The sequence below is a fragment of the Microtus oregoni genome, unplaced genomic scaffold (assembly GCF_018167655.1).
Source record: "Microtus oregoni isolate MIOR12 unplaced genomic scaffold, Mior012 000013F_ref0000133, whole genome shotgun sequence".
In the NCBI taxonomy this organism is placed as follows: Eukaryota; Metazoa; Chordata; class Mammalia; order Rodentia; family Cricetidae; genus Microtus; species Microtus oregoni.
The window spans coordinates 2,439,724-2,461,213 of NW_024543072.1; the positions used below are offsets into that span (position 1 = coordinate 2,439,724).

At 53.8% G+C, this 21,490-nt stretch overlaps 2 protein-coding genes across 2 annotated transcripts in view; both read left to right on the top strand.

Annotated features, from left to right (window-relative positions):
• Nucleotides 1-3,103, top strand: part of Nisch (nischarin) — a 35,633-nt gene extending 32,530 nt beyond the window's left edge. The window contains exons 18-21 of the mRNA XM_041662500.1: nucleotides 332-488; nucleotides 849-977; nucleotides 1,462-1,623; nucleotides 1,866-3,103. Of these exons, the coding sequence (XP_041518434.1) occupies nucleotides 332-488; nucleotides 849-977; nucleotides 1,462-1,623; nucleotides 1,866-2,476 (1,059 nt within the window). The 3' untranslated portion in view covers nucleotides 2,477-3,103. The remainder of the gene's footprint in view (nucleotides 1-331; nucleotides 489-848; nucleotides 978-1,461; nucleotides 1,624-1,865) is intronic.
• Nucleotides 3,104-6,758: 3,655 nt separating this feature from the next.
• The window catches only part of Stab1 (stabilin 1), a 29,659-nt gene continuing 14,927 nt past the window's right edge, over nucleotides 6,759-21,490 (top strand). The window contains exons 1-25 of the mRNA XM_041662843.1: nucleotides 6,759-6,862; nucleotides 12,363-12,499; nucleotides 12,769-12,884; nucleotides 13,091-13,176; nucleotides 13,242-13,311; nucleotides 13,648-13,743; nucleotides 14,012-14,122; nucleotides 14,368-14,564; nucleotides 14,758-14,891; nucleotides 15,050-15,177; nucleotides 15,404-15,498; nucleotides 15,661-15,795; nucleotides 15,922-16,062; nucleotides 16,211-16,273; nucleotides 16,511-16,624; nucleotides 16,718-16,771; nucleotides 16,944-17,024; nucleotides 17,245-17,403; nucleotides 17,821-17,883; nucleotides 18,048-18,143; nucleotides 18,516-18,602; nucleotides 19,532-19,643; nucleotides 20,633-20,819; nucleotides 20,905-20,998; nucleotides 21,112-21,270. Coding sequence (XP_041518777.1) covers nucleotides 6,782-6,862; nucleotides 12,363-12,499; nucleotides 12,769-12,884; nucleotides 13,091-13,176; nucleotides 13,242-13,311; nucleotides 13,648-13,743; nucleotides 14,012-14,122; nucleotides 14,368-14,564; nucleotides 14,758-14,891; nucleotides 15,050-15,177; nucleotides 15,404-15,498; nucleotides 15,661-15,795; nucleotides 15,922-16,062; nucleotides 16,211-16,273; nucleotides 16,511-16,624; nucleotides 16,718-16,771; nucleotides 16,944-17,024; nucleotides 17,245-17,403; nucleotides 17,821-17,883; nucleotides 18,048-18,143; nucleotides 18,516-18,602; nucleotides 19,532-19,643; nucleotides 20,633-20,819; nucleotides 20,905-20,998; nucleotides 21,112-21,270 — 2,796 coding nt within the window. The 5' untranslated portion in view covers nucleotides 6,759-6,781. The remainder of the gene's footprint in view (nucleotides 6,863-12,362; nucleotides 12,500-12,768; nucleotides 12,885-13,090; nucleotides 13,177-13,241; nucleotides 13,312-13,647; nucleotides 13,744-14,011; nucleotides 14,123-14,367; nucleotides 14,565-14,757; nucleotides 14,892-15,049; nucleotides 15,178-15,403; nucleotides 15,499-15,660; nucleotides 15,796-15,921; nucleotides 16,063-16,210; nucleotides 16,274-16,510; nucleotides 16,625-16,717; nucleotides 16,772-16,943; nucleotides 17,025-17,244; nucleotides 17,404-17,820; nucleotides 17,884-18,047; nucleotides 18,144-18,515; nucleotides 18,603-19,531; nucleotides 19,644-20,632; nucleotides 20,820-20,904; nucleotides 20,999-21,111; nucleotides 21,271-21,490) is intronic.

Sequence of the window (21,490 nt, forward strand, 5' to 3'; positions counted from 1 at the left end):
ACAGGGTTGAGGATCTGGTCAAATGGTCTGCCACTCACCTCCCATCCAGGTGTGCCCTGTCATATCTAACTCTGCGTAGCCTTGGTGCAGGCGCAAACACCTCCTTTTCTCACCCCTTCTCTGCTCTGAGTTTGCTTGCGATGAGCTTCCTGTCCCTCCTCATCCGAGTCCATGAGCAGTTTCTAAGACCAGGAGTCACCACAGTAGAAGGCGGGCACAGATGGAGGGACGGGCTGCCTGGAGTCTGCACTCAAGTGTGGTCTCGGAGGAAGGAAGGTGTGGCCTGCCTCACTCCATTCTACAGGCTCCCACATTGCTCCCCTGTACCCAGGTTGAAAACGAGGAGCTGAGGCACCTCCTGTGGTCATCAGTGGTGTTCTACCAGAGCCCAGGACTGGAGGTGACCGCCTGTGTGCTGCTCTCCACCAAGGCTGTGTACTTCGTGCTGCATGATGGCCTCCGCCGCTACTTCTCAGAACCACTCCAGGGTAGGCACTCCGGCCTGCAGGGGCAGGATAAAAGCCAGCTGTGGACTTGGGTGGCAGCTCTGTGCCCAGAGTCCCTCATCTGAGGAAGGGGCGACAGCAGTACTTCCCTAAGGTTAGATATGGGTGTGCCGTGCCAGGGAGTGCTTGGGCACTGACTGTCACGTGCAGGGATATGATAACTCTGCCTCTTGGATCTCAGTGGGAGTCTCATCCAGTGATTTGGTGACTCCGCTGAGCTGATGATGCTGGTACCCACACCAGGTCTCTTGAAGTCCTCCATGCGTGCAGGTGGTGGTGGCTCCTTGCCAGGTGACACTCCCACTGGACATGTTTAACCATGGCCTCTTCTCCCCACCACAGATTTCTGGCATCAGAAAAACACGGACTATATCAACAGTCCTTTCCACATCTCTCAGTGCTTTGTGTTCAAGCTCAGTGACCTGCAGTCAGTCAATGTTGGCCTTTTCGACCAGTACTTCCGGCTGACTGGTAAGTGACCCAGTGTGGTTTGTCCCAGTTTGGGTGAAGGCCAGTGTCGTCAGTGGGCCTCTACCTTGAACACATGGGTGCATTATCACTAGACACATTATGTCCACTCACAAGTCAGGTACTCGGGTGGGAGGAAGCGGCTCCAGGAACTGCTGAGATGGCAGGACTCCCATACCAGGGTTTATAGACGTGGGGGGCGGGTATGCAGGAGCCAGCCAACCCGAACTGCAGCAGAGTGGGCCCTCAGCCTAGGGGCAGGATGTTTCTGACTCACACTTCCTGAAGAGAGAAAGCTAAGTTCTTCCCCTAATGCCTCTATCCCTTCCAGAAAAACGTCTCAGCCCTTCCTGCCTGAGATATGGCCACTTCCCTGGGTCCATGATGCCCTCCTACACGGACCCTCTGGGTCCTGGTTTTCTGGGCAGGGACTTTGCAGGGGATGGGAGTGGTGGCCTGTACCTGTGACCAGCCCCTTCTTGTGCAGGTTCCTCCCCAGCGCAAGTGGTCACATGCTTGACTCGTGACAGCTACCTGACACACTGCTTCCTCCAGCACCTCATGCTCGTGCTCTCCTCGCTGGAGCGCACCCCCTCACCCGAGCCTGTTGACAAGGACTTCTACTCAGAATTTGGGGACAAGAACACAGGTATCCTGTCCACTCTAGAGCCCTCACTGCATCTGTCTCTAGCCTTGCACTTCTCTGCCGAGCTGGCCAGGGCTTTATGTGGGCCTCTTCCATGGCAGACTCCATCCAGGAGGTAGCTCTCAGCCTGGAGCACCCTTAGCTACCTCTCACTTAGAGTCTAGGGCTGGTGTGGGGCTGCTGTTGCTTCTAACCCCACCAAAGGCTAGCTCAGGCTACAGCCCTAATGTCATCTCTTCCTGTAGGAAAAATGGAGAACTATGAGCTGATCCACTCCAGCCGTGTCAAGTTCACCTACCCTAGTGAGGAAGAGGTTGGGGACCTGACCTATATCATGGCACAGAAGTTGGCTGATCCTGGAAAGGCTCCATCCCTCAGCATCTTACTGTATATCCAGGCCTTCCAGGTGGTCACACCAAAGCCTGGTCGGAACAGGGGCCCGCTGCGCCCCAAGACACTCCTGCTCACCAGTGCTGAGATCTTTCTCCTAGATGAGGACTATATCCACTATCCGTTGCCTGAATTTGCCAAAGAGCCACCACAGAGGGACAGATACCGGCTAGATGATGGCCGCCGTGTCCGGGATTTGGACCGGGTACTTATGGGCTACCAGCCCTACCCACAGGCCCTCACTCTTGTGTTTGATGACATGCAGGGTCACGACCTCATGGGCAGCGTCACCCTGGACCACTTTGGGGAAATGCCAGGTTATCCTGGCAGGGCTGGCCAGGGCCGGGAGGTCCAGTGGCAGGTGTTTGTCCCCAGTGCTGAGAGCCGAGAAAAGCTCATCTCACTGCTAGCACGTCAGTGGGAAGCCCTTTGTGGCAGGGAGCTGCCTGTGGAGCTCACTGGCTAGTGCAGGCCACAACAGTCCTGGCCACCTGTTGTGTGTGGTCTGGTCTGGTGCCCGTGGGGGCAAGGAAGCCGGCCTTCTGTGTTCCTTTTACGGTGTTCTCCCCTCCCTGGATTCTATACATTGATTGCCCGTGGCCCCCATACAGCTCCCACAGAGAATGTGAACATGTGTGTTGTGTTCATTCTTCCTAATGCTGGGAAGAAGTATGCCAGCCCCACCAGAGTGTCTTTGTGCCGTCAGCCTCCCTTGTGCCTGCCTCTGACATGGTACAGCCAGGCACACAGCATTGTTTGTCCGTGATTGTGATGCTCTTGTGAACGCGTGGCTCTGTGAACCTGGTAACCTCCACCTCCTTTCCTAGAGTGTTGAGTCCAGTCCGCTGTTGCTGTTGTTGTGGGCATTTTGCTGCTAATTACGAAGCTGGTAGCAGAATACACAATGGAAGCTCCCATTTTGTGGGCTTTTCCAAAATGGAGGCTTTCTCAGGTCCAGACAAGAGGAAGTCCTATGGGGAGTTCCCAGGCCGTGGGGCCAAGAGGAGCTGGTGCAGGGGACGTAGAGCTGCCAGCACCAAGCGTAATTCCTGTTGCCTATTTTCTCTATTCTAATAAAGTGGAGTTTGACACAGTCTGGGTCTTCTAGGTCAAAAATAACTGGGGCTTCAACCAAGGGCATGGTCAGTATGGAGGAGACTACAGACGGGGCCGGCGGGGGGAACCTCTGGATAGGGCCATGTTTGACTGTGGTCAAACCTGGAACCAGGCAACAAATAATCCACGCAGTTCTTCGGGGCCCCCCTCCACCTCTTCCCTTTCCTCCGTGTGTCCTGCATCTGGGTCTCGCCCACTTGAAGCTTTAGTCTAAGGGTAAGGCCTGGAGACTGGGGTTGCTAATTTGTGTACGACCAGGGGTCTGATGAAGATGGCCTATGAGTGGCAGTAGGAAGTGGACTGGGCGATGGACAGTGGCAAGAAGAGCCTCCGGCTTATCTCTGCCTGTAGTCAGGTTGAAAGTCAGCAGCTACCTGAGGGACCCTGCAAAGTAGGACCCCAGGTTTCATGGATGGTCAATCCCTGAGTCCCACCCTTCCTCCACCGTTTCCCACTACTAGAGCAGGGCCTGTTCCCCACTCGCCTCATCTGGGTCAGGTTCTACACTGCTGCTCCCCAGTTCGTTAGTCTAGTGGTGGGTTTTTGTTTTTTTTTTTTCTTTTTCTTTTTTGTTGTCATCAGAGTAAATCCCAGCATGGAGACCCTGCTGCCCTCAGAAAGGGTGTGAGTGTAGAGGAAAGAGAAGGAAGTCAAAAGAGTTCCCGGAAAAGGCTTCTCCCCCTTAATGCCCACCAGCCAGACCTCCAAGGCCAGCCTAGCCCTACACACTGGCAGGATGGGACCCGCCAAGGAAGAGCAGGGAAGTATGTGGCCGTGGGCGCCAGGACCACACAGCATCCACTCAAGTGGAAGGGGGTGATGGTGCAGCTGTCCTAGGGTTCTTTTGCTGCGAAGAGACACTACGACCACAGCAGCTCCTAATGGAAAGCATTAGATTGGGGCTGGCTTACAGCTACCATCATGGCGGGAAGCACAGCAGCTTGCAGGCAGGTATGCTAGCAATAACTGAGAGTCACATCTGTCACAGAATCAGGGAGAACTGTGAGGCACCGGCCTGGTTTGAGCGTCTGAGACCTCAAAGCCAGTGACACACTTGCTCCAACAAGGCCACACACCTAATAGTGCCAGTCCTTGTGGGGCTATGGGGGGCATTTTTATTCAAACCACACACACACCTATAACCCTGATGTAAGCAGGAGGCTGAGGCAGGATTATGAGAGTCCAGCCAGCCTGGAGTAGACAGCAAGACCCTTGTTTTTAAAAAATAAAAAGCTAGGCTTGGTGACTCAGGCCTATAATCCCAGGAAGGTCAAGCGTCTGAGACCAGTTTGAGCTATGCTGTAAATTCTAAGGAAGTTTGTTTCAGAGAGGGGAGGAAGAGGAAGGGGCCGGGGAGAAACAGAAAAAACAGCAAGTAAGAGAGAGCAGTAACAAGTAGCCGTGCCTCCCACTCTCCTCCTGGAGGAGCCTGGGTCTGAAGCATAAACTCAGCTCAACTACCCGGGGTTCTGAGCCTACATCCTCTTAACAATAACAGGAATAGTAAACCAACTATCATCATTTTATTCTGTATCTCTTTTACACATCTGTACTGACCAAGATGGTACCCCTGCTCTTTCTCAGCTGACACTCCAGAGGCTACAAAAAATGAACTAGTAAATAGGACAGTGGCCGCTGATGGCCAGTGCCGAGGGGGATGAAACCAAGCCCTGGGTTGCCTGGAAGCCTGGGGTCGGGTCACGGAAGTGCTCTGAACCCTCATATAATGGAAGACCGGGGCTGGGGTATAGGCAGCAAAGCACCTGCAGCCCAACACACACAGCCGTAAACTAGTGAAATATAGCAGAATTTATCAGAGCAAAGGAAACCTAATTCTTTAATCAGGCAGCACTGAAGAACAGTAGCTGGACAGACCCAAACCACACAAGACTTAGAGGAGACAGAAAGGCACAGAGAACTTTTAAATTAGGCTTGGGTGGCAGCTAAGGTCCCTTACACATGCTGCAATTGAGATCCAAGTGCCTGGTCTTTGGGGCACAGCAAGAGATTTTAGTCCAGCTGGGCGGTGGTGGCGCACGCCTTTAATCCCAGCACTTGGGAGGCAGAGGCAGGCGGATCTCTGTGAGTTCGAGACCAGCCTGGTCTACAAGAGCTAGTTCCAGGACAGGCTCCAAAAACCACAGAGAAACCCTGTCTCGAAAAACAAAAAAAAAAAAAAAAAAAGAGATTTTAGTCCAAACAATGGCTTCAACACCAGACCCCACACTTGCCTGGAAGTGAAGCAGCAGGTACCCTGGAGCTTACTTTTTGTTTTTTGTTTTATTTTTCGAGACAGGGATTCTCTCTGTAGCTTTGGAACCTGTCCTGGAACTCATTCTGTAGCCCAGGCTGACCTCGAACTCGCAAAGCTCTGCCTGCCTCTGCCTCTGAGTGCTGGGATTAAAGGCCTGCGCCACCAGCGCCCGGCTCCCTGGAGCTTACTTTAAGAGAAAAGCCCCAGCTGGCCAAGAGGCAGAATAGGAAAATTTTACAGGAATGTGGGAAACACAAAGTCCAGTCAAAGCCCCATACACATTAAAGCCAAGTGTTGGTGGTGCACTCCTTTAATCCCGCCACTCAGGAGGCAGAGGCAAGTGAATATCTGAGTTTGAGACCAACCTGGTCCTCAGAGCAAATTCCAAGACAGCCAGCGCTACGCAGAGAAACCATGTCTCTGAAAACAAAACAAAACAAAAGCAAACCCCCCAAAACTTAAGTATTTTAATAAGTGGTGACTGAGAAGCCTGCACACGTGTTCTTGAATGTGCTTTAATTCTTTAACACTACTTTTAGTAAAACCTCACTTCTAGTTCATACTGGCCACTCCTGAAATTCTTTTCTACTTTGAACCTATGAATTATGGGTTTGCCTAAGTGGATATCCCTAAAAGATTAAAGAAACTCCTTAGGCTGTGGAGCTGTGGCTGTCAGTCACCTCTGACATCTGAGCAGAGCTGGAGACATCACAGAAACCCACCACAGGCATAGAAAGGATTGATGTGTGGTAGGCAGTGGGGGGAGGGCAGGCAGTCGGGGGAGGGGGACCTGTAGAGCCGGGCTGATGGGGGGCCATGAGGGCCAACAGTGGTGCAGGCTGGTGAGGGAAGAACAATGTGGGGGGCTAGCCTGGCCCTAACACTTCCCTCTACTGATGTTGGGGGAAAGAGTGAGGCAGCTGGTCCAGGGGCAGCCAGCCCAGAACAGGGGCCACCCCACTACCTCCTAGCCAAGCCAGCCACCAGAACCCCAAAGGCTCTGAATGAAAACCCGACTTGACAGAAGCAGGAAAATTGTTTATCGGTGTTTGAATTTGCTTCAGAATCTCCCCTAGGCCCCAGGCAGGTGGCTGATGGTTGCTTTGGACCTCCAGACTGTGATGTCAGGATCCTGGGCCAGGAAGGCCTGAACTGGGCCCAGGTCGTCCACGTGGGGGTCAGTGGCCAGCGTCTTCCCTTCCGCCTGCAGGCTGCTGATACGCAGGAGGAAATCCTGGTGGGTTCCTGTGGGGGTGAGCTGACGGATAGCTTTTAAAGCGACTGCTCACCCACCCTGTCCTGCCTCCTTCCTCATGCCTGCCTCTTGGAGCTCACACACGGCCTGCCACTGCAACCTCTGTCTCCACACAGTTTTTCTCTCAGACAGCGGATCTGCCTACCATGGCAGAATCCAGGATTCTCCTTTTGTTCTGCTTTTTGATCTTCTGCCTGGCAGGCTCCAACTTCATCGGAGGGCAGAAGGTGAGTGGAATCAGTCTCAGGGACCAGGGAGGGAGCGTGCATAGCTGGTGCGTGTATGGGGTGGGCGCTGTCAAAGCAGCTGGTACCTGTCTGACGTCCATGAGGGCCCAGGTTGCCAGGCTGTTGTCCCACCTCCCCAGGCAGAAGTCTGTGGCTGTTCTACCTGAAGTTCAAGGCTACAGCAGCTTGATCTCCTCTATGTTTGGCAAACTGTGTACTATGTATGGGCAGCCATCCTGGTTTCCCCAGCCTGTGAGTGAGCGGGAACAGAGCAAGCCCCATCCTCCTGGCCTCCCCACCCAGACTGAGGCCATTGTCTATGTGGTCCTTACCTGGGGCTTTTTAGATGTGATCACTACCCAGCTTCTGGGAACTCTAACTGGAGAGACTCATTCAGAACCTGGCCACACATGTGCCTGTGACCAGCTCTGAGCCTGTCTTAGGTCTCAGAACTGCCCCTGGCCAGCCCTGGGCATGGCCCCTTCAGTCTTTACAACCTCTGGCCAGCCTGTTCTGTTCTTTTGTTGGGCATCCAAGGCTAGTGAAGGATGGCTACAAGCTGCCCCACTACAACCGCAGTCTAGACCACAGCCTGTGATTCCTGCTCAGGCCTGCAAGTCCCCATGTGGGTGCACCGTGTGGATAAGAGGTCCCTGTGGCCAAGAGTGCCAGGCTGCTGTTCCTGTTCCTAAGTCTCCCCATCCCATTGTAGGGAGGCTGCTGCTTGGGCTTTGGGAAGAGCTCCACACCCTGACTGCAGAGACTGAGCTTTGGATCTGTAGCTGGGCAAGGGAGATTCCCTTGTGAGACCAAGTTCATCTGTTTCTTGAGCAGTTTCAAAATTTCCTGTGGTAGAGAGGGGATCTGCCACCAGGTAGCTGTGGGGCTCTTTGTCTTTACACTCCCTGTGGTTCCATGAGGGGAGAAATGATTTCAGGGCCAGGCCAGGGCTGGGAGGGGCAGGTGGGACACCAGGGAAGCATGATGGTGGAAAAACCACCAGCTCCTGGGGTGTGTCTGGCTGGAAATCACCTTGTCACCTGTGTTCTGGGCAGTGAGGTTAGTGAGAGACCTCAACTTGGAGGGCTTGTTGATTGTTTGTTTGTTTTGTCAGACTTGGTATAGTTCTAGACAGTCCTGAGTCTGTAATTCTGGGACTGGGGCCCAGCCAGCCTGGACCAGAGAAGAGGTCCTGAGGCCCCTGTAGTAGAAATGTCCTTTCTTTCTCTCACAGTCACTCACCCTATAAGACGTGAGACACACGCTGCAGCCAGGATGGGGAAAGGCACCCCTGGGTCACACAGCCAACGAAGATGATGGCAAGAGGGCTTGGCACAGCAGGCTTGGGCAATGGAGGCGCCCAGAGCTCCCTGAGGGGAGGATCTTAGCATATGTCCATCTAGAAGCCCAGGGACTACTTGGTATCAGCATAAACCTGGGGTCCACTGTCAAGGTACAAAAGCAGGGACATTGCCAAGCCCCCAGCTCTGTCCAGTCTCCTGTAATCCAGAGGAGCAGGGCTGGGGGCAGCTCAGGAGCCCTTCCTGCCTTATGGGGTTTAGGTTCTAGGCTGTCAACCTAGAGCCTCTTCAGGACCTTGGTCCCAGCTTGGAGAGTTTCTTTCGCCTTACTATTGGGCTTAATAGCTCATGTCTCTTCGGCTTCCCCAGCAGCACCTGCGCAGGAGACAGATACTATAAACTCAACCCTGAAGTGAGTGCTCTAGCAGGTCCCAAGGTGCCCCACAGAAAGCTGAAGTCCAACCCCATCCCTCTCAGCTGGATCAAGGCCGATTTGAATGCCTGTCTAGGGTGTGGTCCCGGGAGAGGTGCTGATTTGGCAGTTGGCTTATCCACACATCACCACTTCACACATGCTCACAAAGCTCCAGCTCCCCCACCCCCCTCCGCCCTCCCTCACTCTGAGTGACAGCTTTACTCAAGCCCGGCAGAGCATCCTAGTGTCCCGATCCGAGTGCCAGGCTCACTGCAACCTCTGCCTGCCTCTGCCTCAGCAAGTGGTTTGGAGGGTCCCGCTGTCAGCCAGCACAGGCCCTGAACCCGAGCCTAAGTCGTTCAGTTTCCCAGCTGTGCCCTGGTTCTGCAAAGATGGACTTTGTGATGACGAATCCAAACCTAACATCAGGACCCAAACAGCCAGTTCTGAGGTTGTGCTGAGTAACTTCCCTCTTGCTAGACCGCAGAGCTGAGCAGAAATCACAGCAGCAGGGATGGGCGCCTGGGACTTTGTACTCCCCCAAAGAAAGTGTTTTTCCTTTTCTCTGGTTTTGGGAAGTCACTCATGTGTAGCTCATTTTAGGAGAGGGATTCTGGGTACACCCCCTTTGCAGTACTGTGTGGTCAGCAGTTTCAAGAAGAAAACATGTGGCTTCTCCAAGCCGTTCCTTCTCCGAGCCTGTCACTCACAGCTAGGAGCTCAGTCTGCTCTCCAGAGTACAGCCTGTAGCTTCTCTTTGGCCCTAAAAGTGTCCTCAGTGGAGGTCAGTGGAAGACTGCTGTCTCTGCCTGGGACAACAGGATGGAGGCAGGAAGGGCCTCTTCACACCTTCCACCCCCACCAGCATGACACCCTCAAGTGATGCCCTCACCCACCCCGCCCCGCCCCACCTCTGCCCGGACTCAGGTCTCTACACAGTGTCGCTTTAAAGCACTCACTGAAGCCAAGTGTGGTAACTCACACTTACAACAGGTGGACATGGAGGTAGGAGGGGCTGAAAGTCAAAGCCAGCCAGGGGCTACATGAGACATGCAATATAAACATATATGAAAGCTTTAAGAAATAAATTTACCGGGTGGTGGTGGTGGTATATGTATGTATCTATTTATTTTTTTAAAGATCTATTTATGTATTATGTATACAATGTTCTGCCTGCACAACAACCATCTGTAATGGTATATGTATTTAATCCTAGCAGTCAGGAGACAGAGGCAGGTGGATCTCTGAGTTCAAAGCCCCGCCTGGTCTTCAGAGCGAGGTCTAAGACAGTCAAGGCTACCTAAAGAAACCCTGTCTCAAAACAAACAAATGAGCAAACAATAAACAAGTAACCTTAAAAACAACAAGCAACTCATTAGCTGGGTCCTGGGGCCGCACCCCGCTCTGCTCACCCAAGCTTAGCTGGCTGTTGTCAGCCTGGCCCCCAGCCGCTCCCCATCTCTTGCTGCTGTGCAGGCTACACGTGGTCATTGCTCTTTTTTATCCCAGCCTTGGTTCTGTTGCCCCTTCAACCAGACACTGACTCTGGCCAACTCTCTTACAACCTTCAGGTTCAAGTCGTGGGAGTAGTTTCAGTAGTCAGCATGGCACAGCTGGGACTCACCTGGGAAGGGGGTCTCAGTGAAGGATTGCCTAGGTCAGGCTGGCCTCTGTGTGTCTGTGGATGCCTAGGTCAGGCTGGCCTGTGTGTGTCTGTGGATGCCTAGGTCAGGCTGGCCTGTGTGTGTCTGTGGATGCCTAGGTCAGGCTGGCCTGTGTGTGTCTGTGGATGCCTAGGTCAGGCTGGCCTGTGTGTGTCTGTGGATGCCTAGGTCAGGTTCGCCTGTGTGTGTCTGTGGATTCCTAGATCAGGTTCGCCTGAGTGTGTCTGTGGATGCCTAGATCAGGTTCGCCTGTGTATGTCTGTGGATTCCTAGATCAGGTTCGCCTGAGTGTGTCTGTGGATTCCTAGATAAGGTTCGCCTGTGTGTGTCTGTGGATGCCTAGATCAGGTTCGCCTGTGTGTGTCTGTGGATGCCTAGGTCAGGCTGGCCTGTGTGTGTCTGTGGATGCCTAGGTCAGGTTCGCCTGTGTATGTCTGTGGATTCCTAGATCAGGTTCGCCTGAGTGTGTCTGTGGATGCCTAGATAAGGTTCGCCTGTGTGTGTCTGTGGATGCCTAGGTCAGGCTGGCCTGTGTGTGTCTGTGGATGCCTAGATCAGGTTCGCCTGTGTGTGTCTGTGGATGCCTAGGTCAGGCTGGCCTGTGTGTGTCTGTGGATGCCTAGATCAGGTTCGCCTGTGTATGTCTGTGGATTCCTAGATCAGGTTCGCCTGAGTGTGTCTGTGGATTCCTAGATAAGGTTCGCCTGTGTGTGTCTGTGGATGCCTAGGTCAGGCTGGCCTGTGTGTGTCTGTGGATGCCTAGATCAGGTTCGCCTGTGTGTGTCTGTGGATGCCTAGGTCAGGCTGGCCTGTGTGTGTCTGTGGATGCCTAGGTCAGGCTGGCCTGTGTGTGTCTGTGGATGCCTAGATCAGGTTCGCCTGAGTGTGTCTGTGGATGCCTAGATCAGGTTCGCCTGAGTGTGTCTGTGGATGCCTAGATCAGGTTCGCCTGAGTGTGTCTGTGGAAGATGATGTGGATTATGTCAGTTGACATGTGAAGGCCCAGCCACCGTGGGTGGCACCATTTCCTACACAGGGTTTCTGAGCACTAAGACATTGGCTATGGCTCTCCTATGCTTATAAGATTGTGGATGTGAACCCGGCGGTGGTGGCGCACACCTTTAATCCCAGCACTGGGGAGGCAGAAGCAGGTGGATCTGTGAGTTCAAGGCCAGCCTCAAACTAGTTCCAGGACAGCTAGGGTGTTACACACAAAAACCCTGTCTCAAAAAAAAAGACTGTGGCTGTGGTATGTTTTAAGTTCCTGTTGCCTCGACTTCTCTGCAATGATGGACTATAACCTGAAATTCTGATCTGAAATACTCCTCTAAGTATTTTATCAGGGTATTTTATTAACAGAAATAAAATTGAACATCCTGGGTCCTGTTCTGCCAGCTGCCCCCGCTGCCTGTCATTGCCTGGACTCTGGGTCCCTATCTGCAGGTGAGGCCTTGGGCCATGACTGGCGTCAGGGCTGCCCAGCATAAACATATCAGGCCAGACCCTCTGCTTAGGGCATGGCTGGTGCTTGGCTGGAAGCTTGAGCCTTGTCCTAGTGTGACAGACTGAAGATGAAGTCACTGTATTCTCCCCACCCCCAGGCGGTGTGGGCTTGACTGTCCTGGAACTCCCTCTGCAGACCAAACTGGTCTCCAACTCAAAGAGATCCACGTGCCTTTACCTCCTGAGTGCTGGGGCTAAAGGCGTGCACCATGACACACAGCTGAAGTCACTGTTTTCTTGCAAACAGTGTGAGGCTTATTGCGTGTCTATCTGGACTAAAGAGGCAAGAAGGAATTCTGTGCAATGAATGTATACCAGGCCCTGCTTCACATCCTGTCCCTGTACCAGGTTGGCAAAGGGCTACCTCACCTTCATCTCCTCACCTTAGAGGGAAATGATTCTCCTGTCAGAAGATAAAGTCCTGAAGACTTTCAGCCATGGACATGGAGACAGGATGTGGCATTAGCAACTCCTCATAGGGAGGTTTCTCAAGACCTTCCCCGGCCTCGTTCCCACCGAACAGAGGGGAAATTGTGGTCTTGCTGTAGCCAGTATGGGCTCAGGGCTAGACCAGGGTCTGGGCCCCTTCCTCACTGTGCGTTCTGCCTACGGCCCAGGTGCGGTCTAAACGCTGTGACGTGAAGACCAAGTTTGTCACACACTCGCCCTGCACCGCGTGCGCAGCTGTCAGGAAGCGGCTGTGTCCCTTAGGCTGGTTTCGGAACTTCCCAGAGAAGATACTCCTGGACTGTCGGTATGTGCACACCGCTTCCTTCCCAGGTTCAGAAGGGTGGCAGGGGTCCCAGAGGAACCTCACTGACCTCCAGGTCGGGGCAGACAAAGTATCATTAACCCGCACACCTGTGTCCCGGGGGCTTCCCGGGCACCTACTATATGCCAAGCTCTAGGCTCGGCCATGGGCCAGATGGAGAGGCCAGAGGTGTGTGGATATGATCCCTGAAGCTCAGTGTGAGGACGGTGGAAGTATGCACCACCTCACCACCGGCCTCCTCTTTCTCCTAGCTATGAGGTGCAGCTGGGGGGCTCTCTGGTCTCCTTAAGTGGCTGTAGCCAGGAGTGCTGGAAGGACGTGGTGCAGAAGGCCTGCTGCCCCGGCTATTGGGGTTCCCAGTGCTATGGTATGGAAGAGACAGCCCGCCCGATTTGCTCCCTCTCTGCCCCAGCCCCACCTTCTCATCTGAGAAGAACCTATACTGCCCTCAGCCTGGTGACCGCTCATTGAAAGCCACCCTAGATCCCTAGCGCTAGCTGTCCAGGGGGTGGGACCGGAAGAAGAGGTAAGGGGAATATTCTCAGAGAAAAACTGAGTTCTTGGGGCCCACAGAGTGCCCTGGAGGTGCCGAGACCCCGTGTAATGGCCATGGGACCTGCCTGGATGGCATAGCTGGAAATGGGACCTGTGTGTGTCAGGTAAGGGTTGAACAGGGATAAGGTGGGCATGTTGGGGAAACCCTACTGACTTTGTGCATTCACAGGAAAACTTCAGCGGCTCAGCCTGCCAGGAGTGCCGAGACCCAGGCAGATTTGGGCCTGACTGCCAATCAGGTAAACTTGCAGGGCCTCCTGGTAAGGCCAATCCTGCCTGGCCTGCCTTTAACCCCTCTGAACCCCTCAGTCTTGCCTTTCCCCCCTTGAATGCTTGCTTTGCTTCCTTGTGCCCTGAGGCTCTTTGTCATCTCAGAAGCCTCTTCCAGGAAGCCCTCCATGATGTCCCCCCCTTTCACCTGGCTCTGGGCTTCCCCCTTTCCCTGCGATCCTGTACCACGGCTCAGCATTCCCAAGATCATTCCTACATTCCAAATACACAGTTGGAGAGGAAGTGATGTTCTCGTCTGTACCTGGGCGAGGCTGGAGTTCCACTTGCTCTTGTGTCTCTCTCAGTTTGCAGCTGTGTACATGGCTTGTGCAACAATGGGCCACGGGGGAATGGGAAATGCCTGTGCTTTGCTGGATATACGGGCACCCGCTGTGACCAAGGTGAGCAGTGCTGTCTGGGAGGGACAGTAGGTTTTTTGTGGCCAAAGCAGGGGAGGACAACTGGGTGCCAGGTAGTGTCTGAGTAGAAGCAGGACCTCGGCCTGCAGCCTGTTAGAGGTCTGGGAGTGTGTCATCTCAGCTTCCAGTGTCTGGAAGTTCAGGGAGGTGGGGCAGCTGCCTGGAGTCACACAGCAAGCGGAGCATGGCGCTTTGTGAGCCCTTCCTCCCCAACCTGAGGTTGAGCCTCCACGGTGACTTCTCCTCTCAGAGGTTCCAGTCTGCCAGGGCCTGAGATGCCCCCAGAATTCCCAGTGCTCTGCAGAAGCACCCACCTGTAAGTGCCTGCCCGGATACACTCAGCAGGGCGGCGTTTGTCTTGGTAAGCCTGTGATCTGGAGGCGGGGGACTTGGAGAGCTGAGTGGGTGGGAGGCACTGGGAAGGGAACCTTTTGTACCAGAACGTGCAGTCTGTCCACTCACGCACAAAAAACCAAACCAAACCAAACCAAACAAACAAAACAAAACCTGTCCCTAAGAGGCAGAAGGCCTGGGGCTCCTCTGATGGAAACCATGATGAGAAGGCTCCTGGAATTCAACTCACTCAGGCTTTCTCTGCCCTGGCAGCTCGTGACCCTTGTAAGCTGTCCCCTTGCTCCCCACTGGCCCGATGTTCAGTGAATCCCAAGGGGCAGGCTCAGTGTCGCTGCCCAGAGAATTACCACGGTGATGGCAAAGTGTGTCTGCCCCTGGACCCATGCATCACCAACTTTGGTGGTTGCCCCAGCAACTCTACCCTCTGTCTATACAAGGATCCAGGCAAGGTGAGCTAGGACACCTGCTTTTCCACTCGGAGCAAGTCACCCCAGATGCCCCACTTATAAGATGCGGGGAGAATGCCAACCCTAGTCTTTGAGGATGGGTGGCAGGGCTGTGTGAGGGAGACATATGCAAGCAGTTTCCCTGAATTCTGACTGGCGGATGCTCCACCCCTTTCTGGCCCTGCCATTTGCCCAGGCTGTCTGCATATGCCAGCCAGGTTTGATGAGTCTTAACAACGATGCTTCTGCGGGATGCTATGCCTTTTGCAAACCACATTCCTGTGACAAATCAGCCACCTGTCAGGTGACCGCTGATAGAAAGACCACCAGGTGGGCACAGGGGTCAAGTGGGAATGGGCATGGAGCAGGGAGGGTGGAGTGGGCAATGTACTCAGCTGTATTCTTCCATTCGAGGCCCAGCAAGGAGGGCTGGGGAGGACCAGGGGGATGGCCCGTCATGTCTCTGACCAGTCTCTCTGGGTCTCCAGCTGTGTGTGCAAGGATGGTGAGGTGGGTGATGGTCGTGCCTGCTACGGACACCTGCTCCATGAGGTTCAGAGGGCCAATCAGATAGGCCTGATGCTTGCGCGTTTGAAACTGGCCATTGCCATGCTGGGTATGTGTCCCTCAGCCTACTTGTGACAATACCCCTTAGTCCCACAGAGCTGGGAGGGAGGGCCAGCCTCTGCACACTCTTGTTTCTTTGCCCCAGAACTGGGTGAGGCCAGGATAGCGGTGGGAACTGGTCCCAGCGCTAGTGTATCTTCCCATGCTAGGCATCTAGACCCACCCCTCTGGAGCTCCCCGTGTTTATTCTGACATGACCTTTCTCCCCCTTACAGAGCAGGGCTGCCAGGAGATCCTTACCACATCGGGGCCATTCACTGTACTGGTGCCGTCCTTCTTCGTCTCTTCTGTCCCCTCCAGGACCATGAATGTGAGCTCTTTTTCCCCTGAGAGCAAGCCAAGGTCTCCCTGTACATGATGCTCTGAAAACAGAGACCTGCAAGGCCTCTCCTCTCTGTGACTCAAGCAGGGGGAGTTGCAGAGGGCTGGCCTGTCTGGGTTAACCCAACACTCCATCCCTGTGTACCTGCAGGTGACCCTCGCCCAGCAGCTCTGCAAACAGCACATTATTGCAGGGGAGCACATCCTGGAGGATGTAGGGCCCTCGAATACCCGCAAGTGGTGGACACTTGCTGGCCAGGAGATCACCATCAACTTCAACCATCTGGTATGACAGGGACCTCCAGGGGAGTGGCAGGTGGATGACAGAGCTGGGACAAATGTGCGGGGGTGGGAAGGAGCTGAAGGACAGAGGGCTGGCATAGGGGACATGGTCCTGTGTCTGTCTCATCAGAGATACACCTATAAGTATGAAGACCAGCCTCAACAGACGTTCACCATCCAAAAGGCCAACTATGTAGCAGCCAACGGGGTTTTCCACACGGTCACTGCCCTACGGAGGCAGCTTCCCCCTCCACTCCCAGGGGACCCCAAGGTGAGCCAGCAAGCTCTTCTCCACCCTGTGCCATAGGGGATGGTGTTTAAATCCAGGCATGAGGCTGCTCTGGCTTGTGGAAGCATGGCTCCTCCTCCTCCCGAGGCTGAAGTAGCCTCATCCTGCCCTATGGCCCTTATACCTGCAGAAAACTGTCAGCGAGATCCTGGCTTCCACAGAGGCTTTCACGCGGTTTGAAACGATCCTGGAGGTGAGCTTGGGGAAAGCAGCTCTCCCTAGCTGGGCTTCCAGACCAGAACAGCTCACTGCCCCAGAGTCTGTGCACTCATCTTCCTAGAGCCTGTCCCCTCACAATCCCGGGGCTTTATGGACCAATGCATCGCTCATGTCTCCCTTAAGCAGTGGGAGATCCCTCCTGTCTGACAGTGGCAGGAGCCAGGAGCTCTGAGGCCAGGATCTAGCCAAACTTTTCATTCTGCTGTCATAGAACTGTGGACTTCCATCCATCTTGGATGGGCCCGGGCCCTTCACAGTTTTCGCCCCAAGCAATGATGCTGTAGACAGCCTGCGAGATGGTCGACTGATCTACCTTTTTACATCAGTAAGCTCTAAGGGGAGACAGGCTATGGGCTGTGGTTGCTAGACTCCCACCCCACCCCCGTCAACCTCAAGCAATCGATCCCCCCCCCCCCAGGGCCTTTCCAAACTTCAGGAGCTGGTACGGTACCACATCTACAACCATGGCCAGGTACTTCACAGTGTCCCCCGTTTCAGGGGCTACTGCAGATTTTGATCTTTCTGGGGGTTCAGTGTCCTCATCCTCCCTTCTCCATTTCTGGGGACTCAGAGTCACTGTGCATCACCTGTACAAGGTGTGGCCAGTATCCAATCTGAAACCACTCACTGTCTTCCTGCCCCAGCTGACGGTGGAGAAGCTCATCTCTAAGGGACGTGTCCTCACCATGGCCAACCAGGTCCTGACTGTGAATATCTCTGAGGAGGTGAGATCTGTGAACAGGTGCACACATGGATCAGAAGGCTGCAGGCCTTGTTCATGCCTGACAGCATGCTCCAAATACCGTAGTGGGCAGGACACTTGACAAGGTCCCAGCTGGGCTAGGAGAATAGACATAGGTCCCACAAGTATGAAGTAAAGCCACAGCAGACAAAAACAGAGCAGCAAAGGCCGGCTGGGGATGGCATATGGGGTCTGTGTTGCAGGGGCGCATCCTGCTGGGACCTGAGGGCATCCCTGTGCGGAGAGTGGATGTGCTGGCTGCCAACGGTGTGATCCACATGCTGGAAGGCATCCTGCTGCCCCCCACCATCCTGCCTATCCTACCCCAGCACTGTGATGAAGAGCAGCACCAGATTGTGCCAGTGAGCCCTGCCCTGAACCCAGACTTCACCCTGTACCCAGATCTCTGCCCCTAGCACACGGACAGGAGAGAACACTGGTTGGGTTGCCATCATGGGATATTTGAGACTGGCTTATTTTGGCTCACAGTTCTGAATGCATGGTACAGTGACAGTTCAGCTCTTGCTGAGGGAGGGCCTTGTGGCACAAGGGCTGTTGGACATAGGTGAAGAGATCAGAGCGACAAGCGTCCAACTCATTCCATCAGCTGCTGTGGTGATAAGCCTACCCTGCATGAGGGGAGCCTGGTGGCCCACCTGCCTCTACAGGCTTCCTCCCAACACCTTTCCTGACCTCTCTACAGTTGGTTCTTTCTCCTTCTTCGGATCTTTGCTTGATGTCTCTGATCCTTTCTCTCTGCCCTGCGCTGCTCTTCTCAGGGTACTTGTGTGGACTGCCAAGCCTTGAATGCCAGTGTATGCCCCCCAAACAGTGTGAAAATGGTGAGCACCCCTAGCCTTGCCCTCGGGGATCCCTTTTTGCCAGTAGCCCAATCGTACGTCAGTTGCAGTGGGGAGTAGAGGCAAGGAGGCTAGAACATACCTGGAGGCTCAGTATGTCCTAAACCCACCTACTCTGCTGACTGACCTCGTATGGCGTGTTCTAGGATATCTTCCCCAAGGAGTGTGTTTATACCCATGACCCAACTGGACTCAACATGCTGAAGAAGGGCTGTGCCCACTACTGCAACCAGACCATCACAGTGAGTCTGGGCAGGCCTGCACTCTCTGGAGACCCTGGCCACTTCCTCTTTGTTTGGGGGATTCCCAAGTTGGGTTGAGGGCGGGGCTTCCCTTCCCAGGCATTCTTTTTGTTTAGTTTGGAAGGGTTTTTGTTGGGTTTTTTGTTTGCTTGTTTGTTCGTCTTTGTGTCTGTGGTAGGACTAGAACCCAAAGCCTCACATACTAGGCAAGTGCTTTGCCGCTGAACTACGCCCCACATCCTAATGGTTAAAGAGGTGCTACTGGGGGATCCCTACCCATCCCTGTGCTCTCGAGATGAGGCCAGCAAGCAGAAGCATCCTGTGTGGGATCTGGTATGGCCTGGATGCTCACACACGCTCTGTCTCTTGCAGAAACGTGGCTGCTGCAAAGGATTCTTTGGGCCTGACTGCACACAATGTCCTGGGGGCTTCTCCAACCCCTGCTATGGAAAAGGCAATGTGAGTCCCCACCCTGGTAGGTGTCATGAGGCTGATACCTTCCCTGGCTGGCAGTGTCAGAACCAGGCCTGACTCTCTCTTGTCTCGCCTTCCCCACTTTAAGTAGTTGATATTGGACCAAACTGTTTTACTAGAAATTATTGCTCTCGGGTCTAGAGAGATGGCTCAGTGGGGAGAGCACATGCTACCCTTGCAGAGGACCTGATTTGGTTATCAACACCCATGTTAGGTGGCTCACGACCACCTGATAATCCAGTGCTTCTGGCCTCCACCGGTTTCTGTACTCAGGTGCACACACACACAAAATTATTTTCTGAGATACGATCTCTATATAGCCCTGGCAGTCCTGGAACTCTTTCTATATAACAGGCTGGCCTGGAACACACAGAACCTGCTTTTGCCTCCCGAGTGCTGGAATTAAAGGTGTGTGCCACCATGCCCAAATGCCAGTATTCTTTAGTATTCTGCTTTTGACACTTGGAGATGTCAGTGCTGCACTGAGTGTTTAGTGCCTGCACAGAAGAACTCACTCAGGAGTTACTGTCTGAGTTACACATAAAACCTCCGGGGCTGCTGGGCAGTGGTGGCGCACGCCTTTAATCCCAGCACTTGGGAGGCAGAGGCAAGCAGATTTCTGTGAGTTCGAGTCCAGTCTGGTCGACGAGAGCTAGTTCCAGGACAGGCTCCAAAACCACAGAGAAACCCTGTCTCGAAAAACCAAACCAAACCAAACAAAACAAAAGGTTGTGTGCCTTCAGTAACTATCTGCCAGCTTGGCAGCTTAAGTGATTTTGGAGGTCTCTTACAGGGTGAGTTCTCAGGGAACAGGGGTTCAGAGCCCACCAGGAAGGGAGGTTCAGAGGGTCGGGGGGGGGGGGCTGTGGTGACCATGTCCTTGACTGACCCCTTTTGTGCCTGCCATCTTCCAGTGCAGCGATGGCGTCCAGGGCAATGGAGCCTGCCTCTGCTTTCCAGACTACAAGGGTATTGCCTGCCATGTCTGCTCCAACCCAAACAAGCACGGCGAGCACTGCCAGGAGGGTGAGTGACCGGGCCCAGGCCACCTCCCAGAGAAAGAAGCTCTTAATGGAGAGAAGGTGACTAAGGGCTCCCAAGGAGGAAGAGGGCCCTAAGCGGAATGCTGGCCCAGGGAGTAGTACCAGTTGGAGAACAGTCATAGATACTGCCTTTTTCACCAAAAGAAAACCATGCCTTAAAGCAAGCACGTTTTAAACAAGACTATCTCATAGTGGGATTGGAGACAGAGTAGCTAGAATGATGTGACTAAAAATTCAAAGCTAGGCTATGGTGGCACCTACTTTCAATTCCAGCACTCTGGAGGCAGAGGCAGATGGATCTCTGAGTTCAAGGCCAGCCTGGTCTACAGAGTGAGTTCTAGGACAGCCAGAGAGCTACACAGAGAAACCCTGTCTTGTTAAAAATAAAAACAGATGCCAGGTGGTGGTGGCGCACGTCTTTAATCCCAGCAGTCGGAAGGCAGAGGCAGGCAGATCTCTGTAAGTTTGAGGCCAGCCTGGTCTACAAGAGATAGTTCCAGGACAGGCTCCAAAGCTACAGAGAAAGCCTGTCTTGAAAAATCCCCCCCCAAAAAAAGAAAAAACAAAAATGGCGACTGGAGAGATGGCTCAGTGGTTAAGAGCATTGCCTGCTCTTCCAAAGGTCCTGAGTTCAATTCCCAGCAACCAAATGGTGGCTCATAACCATCTGTAATGAGGTCTCGTGCCCTCTTCTGGCCTTTAGGCATACAAACAGACAGAATAATGTATACATAATAAATAAATAATATTTAAAAAAGAAAAAACAAAAACAAAAAAATGGCCTCCTTCATAGTTTGCTTATCTGCTCTTCGAGTTTGAATGAGCTATGATTTAGGTACCCTAATAGAGGGTCAAATAACAAAGTCAAGTCTCTTAGCCACTCCATTCCCTAGTCCCTTTGCAAAACCAATCTTGGCTGGCATCAAGTCCTACTTCCTGTCCAATTTCTCTGTTCCCACTTCTTCCCCATAGACTGTGGTTGTGTTCACGGTCTGTGTGACAACCGTCCTGGCAGCGGAGGAGTGTGCCAGACCGGCACATGTGCCCCTGGCTTCCAAGGCCGCTTCTGCAATGAGTCCATGGGACACTGCAGTCCCGGAGGGCTGGCTCAGCTCTGCCACCAGCATGCTCGCTGCGTCAGTCAGGAGGGCAAGGCCAGGTGAGGACTCTGCCTTCCTCTGTGTCCTGCCATAATTCTCCAGCCTCTTCCCCAAGCTCAAGTGGGCCTCTCCTCTCTATCCCAGGTGTATCTGCCTCGATGGTTTTGAAGGTGATGGCTTCTCCTGCACACGCAGCAATCCCTGCTCACATCCAGACCGTGGTGGCTGCTCGGAGAATGTCAGTTTCTCTCTTTACCCTTTCCCTAGTGTTCTGACCCAGATGCAGGATGGGGCTCCTAGGCCTCCACCCGTGGCCCTGTACCGGGAGCCACTTATTCATAACCCACACAGGCTGAATGTATCCCTGGAGACCTGGGCACCCACCGCTGCGTTTGCCTCAAAGGCTGGAGTGGGGATGGCCGCATGTGTGTGGCCATTGACGAATGTGGGCTGGACACTCGAGGTGGCTGTCATGTGGATGCTCTCTGCAGCTATGTGGGCCCTGGACAGGTGAGGAGCAGAAGGACAGCTGGGGACTTGCCCCCACCCACTCTGACTTCAGGAACATCTACTCCGAGCTCAGAGTCCGGACCCACAGGTGCAGACGAAGTCCTGCACCCTGATACTGGTCACTCATGTGTTCCCTGGCTCCATATGTGTTATGGGGCAAGCTCTCTCCTAGACTGGGGAATATGATACCAAGCAAGACAAGAGGAAACCTGCCTCTAGA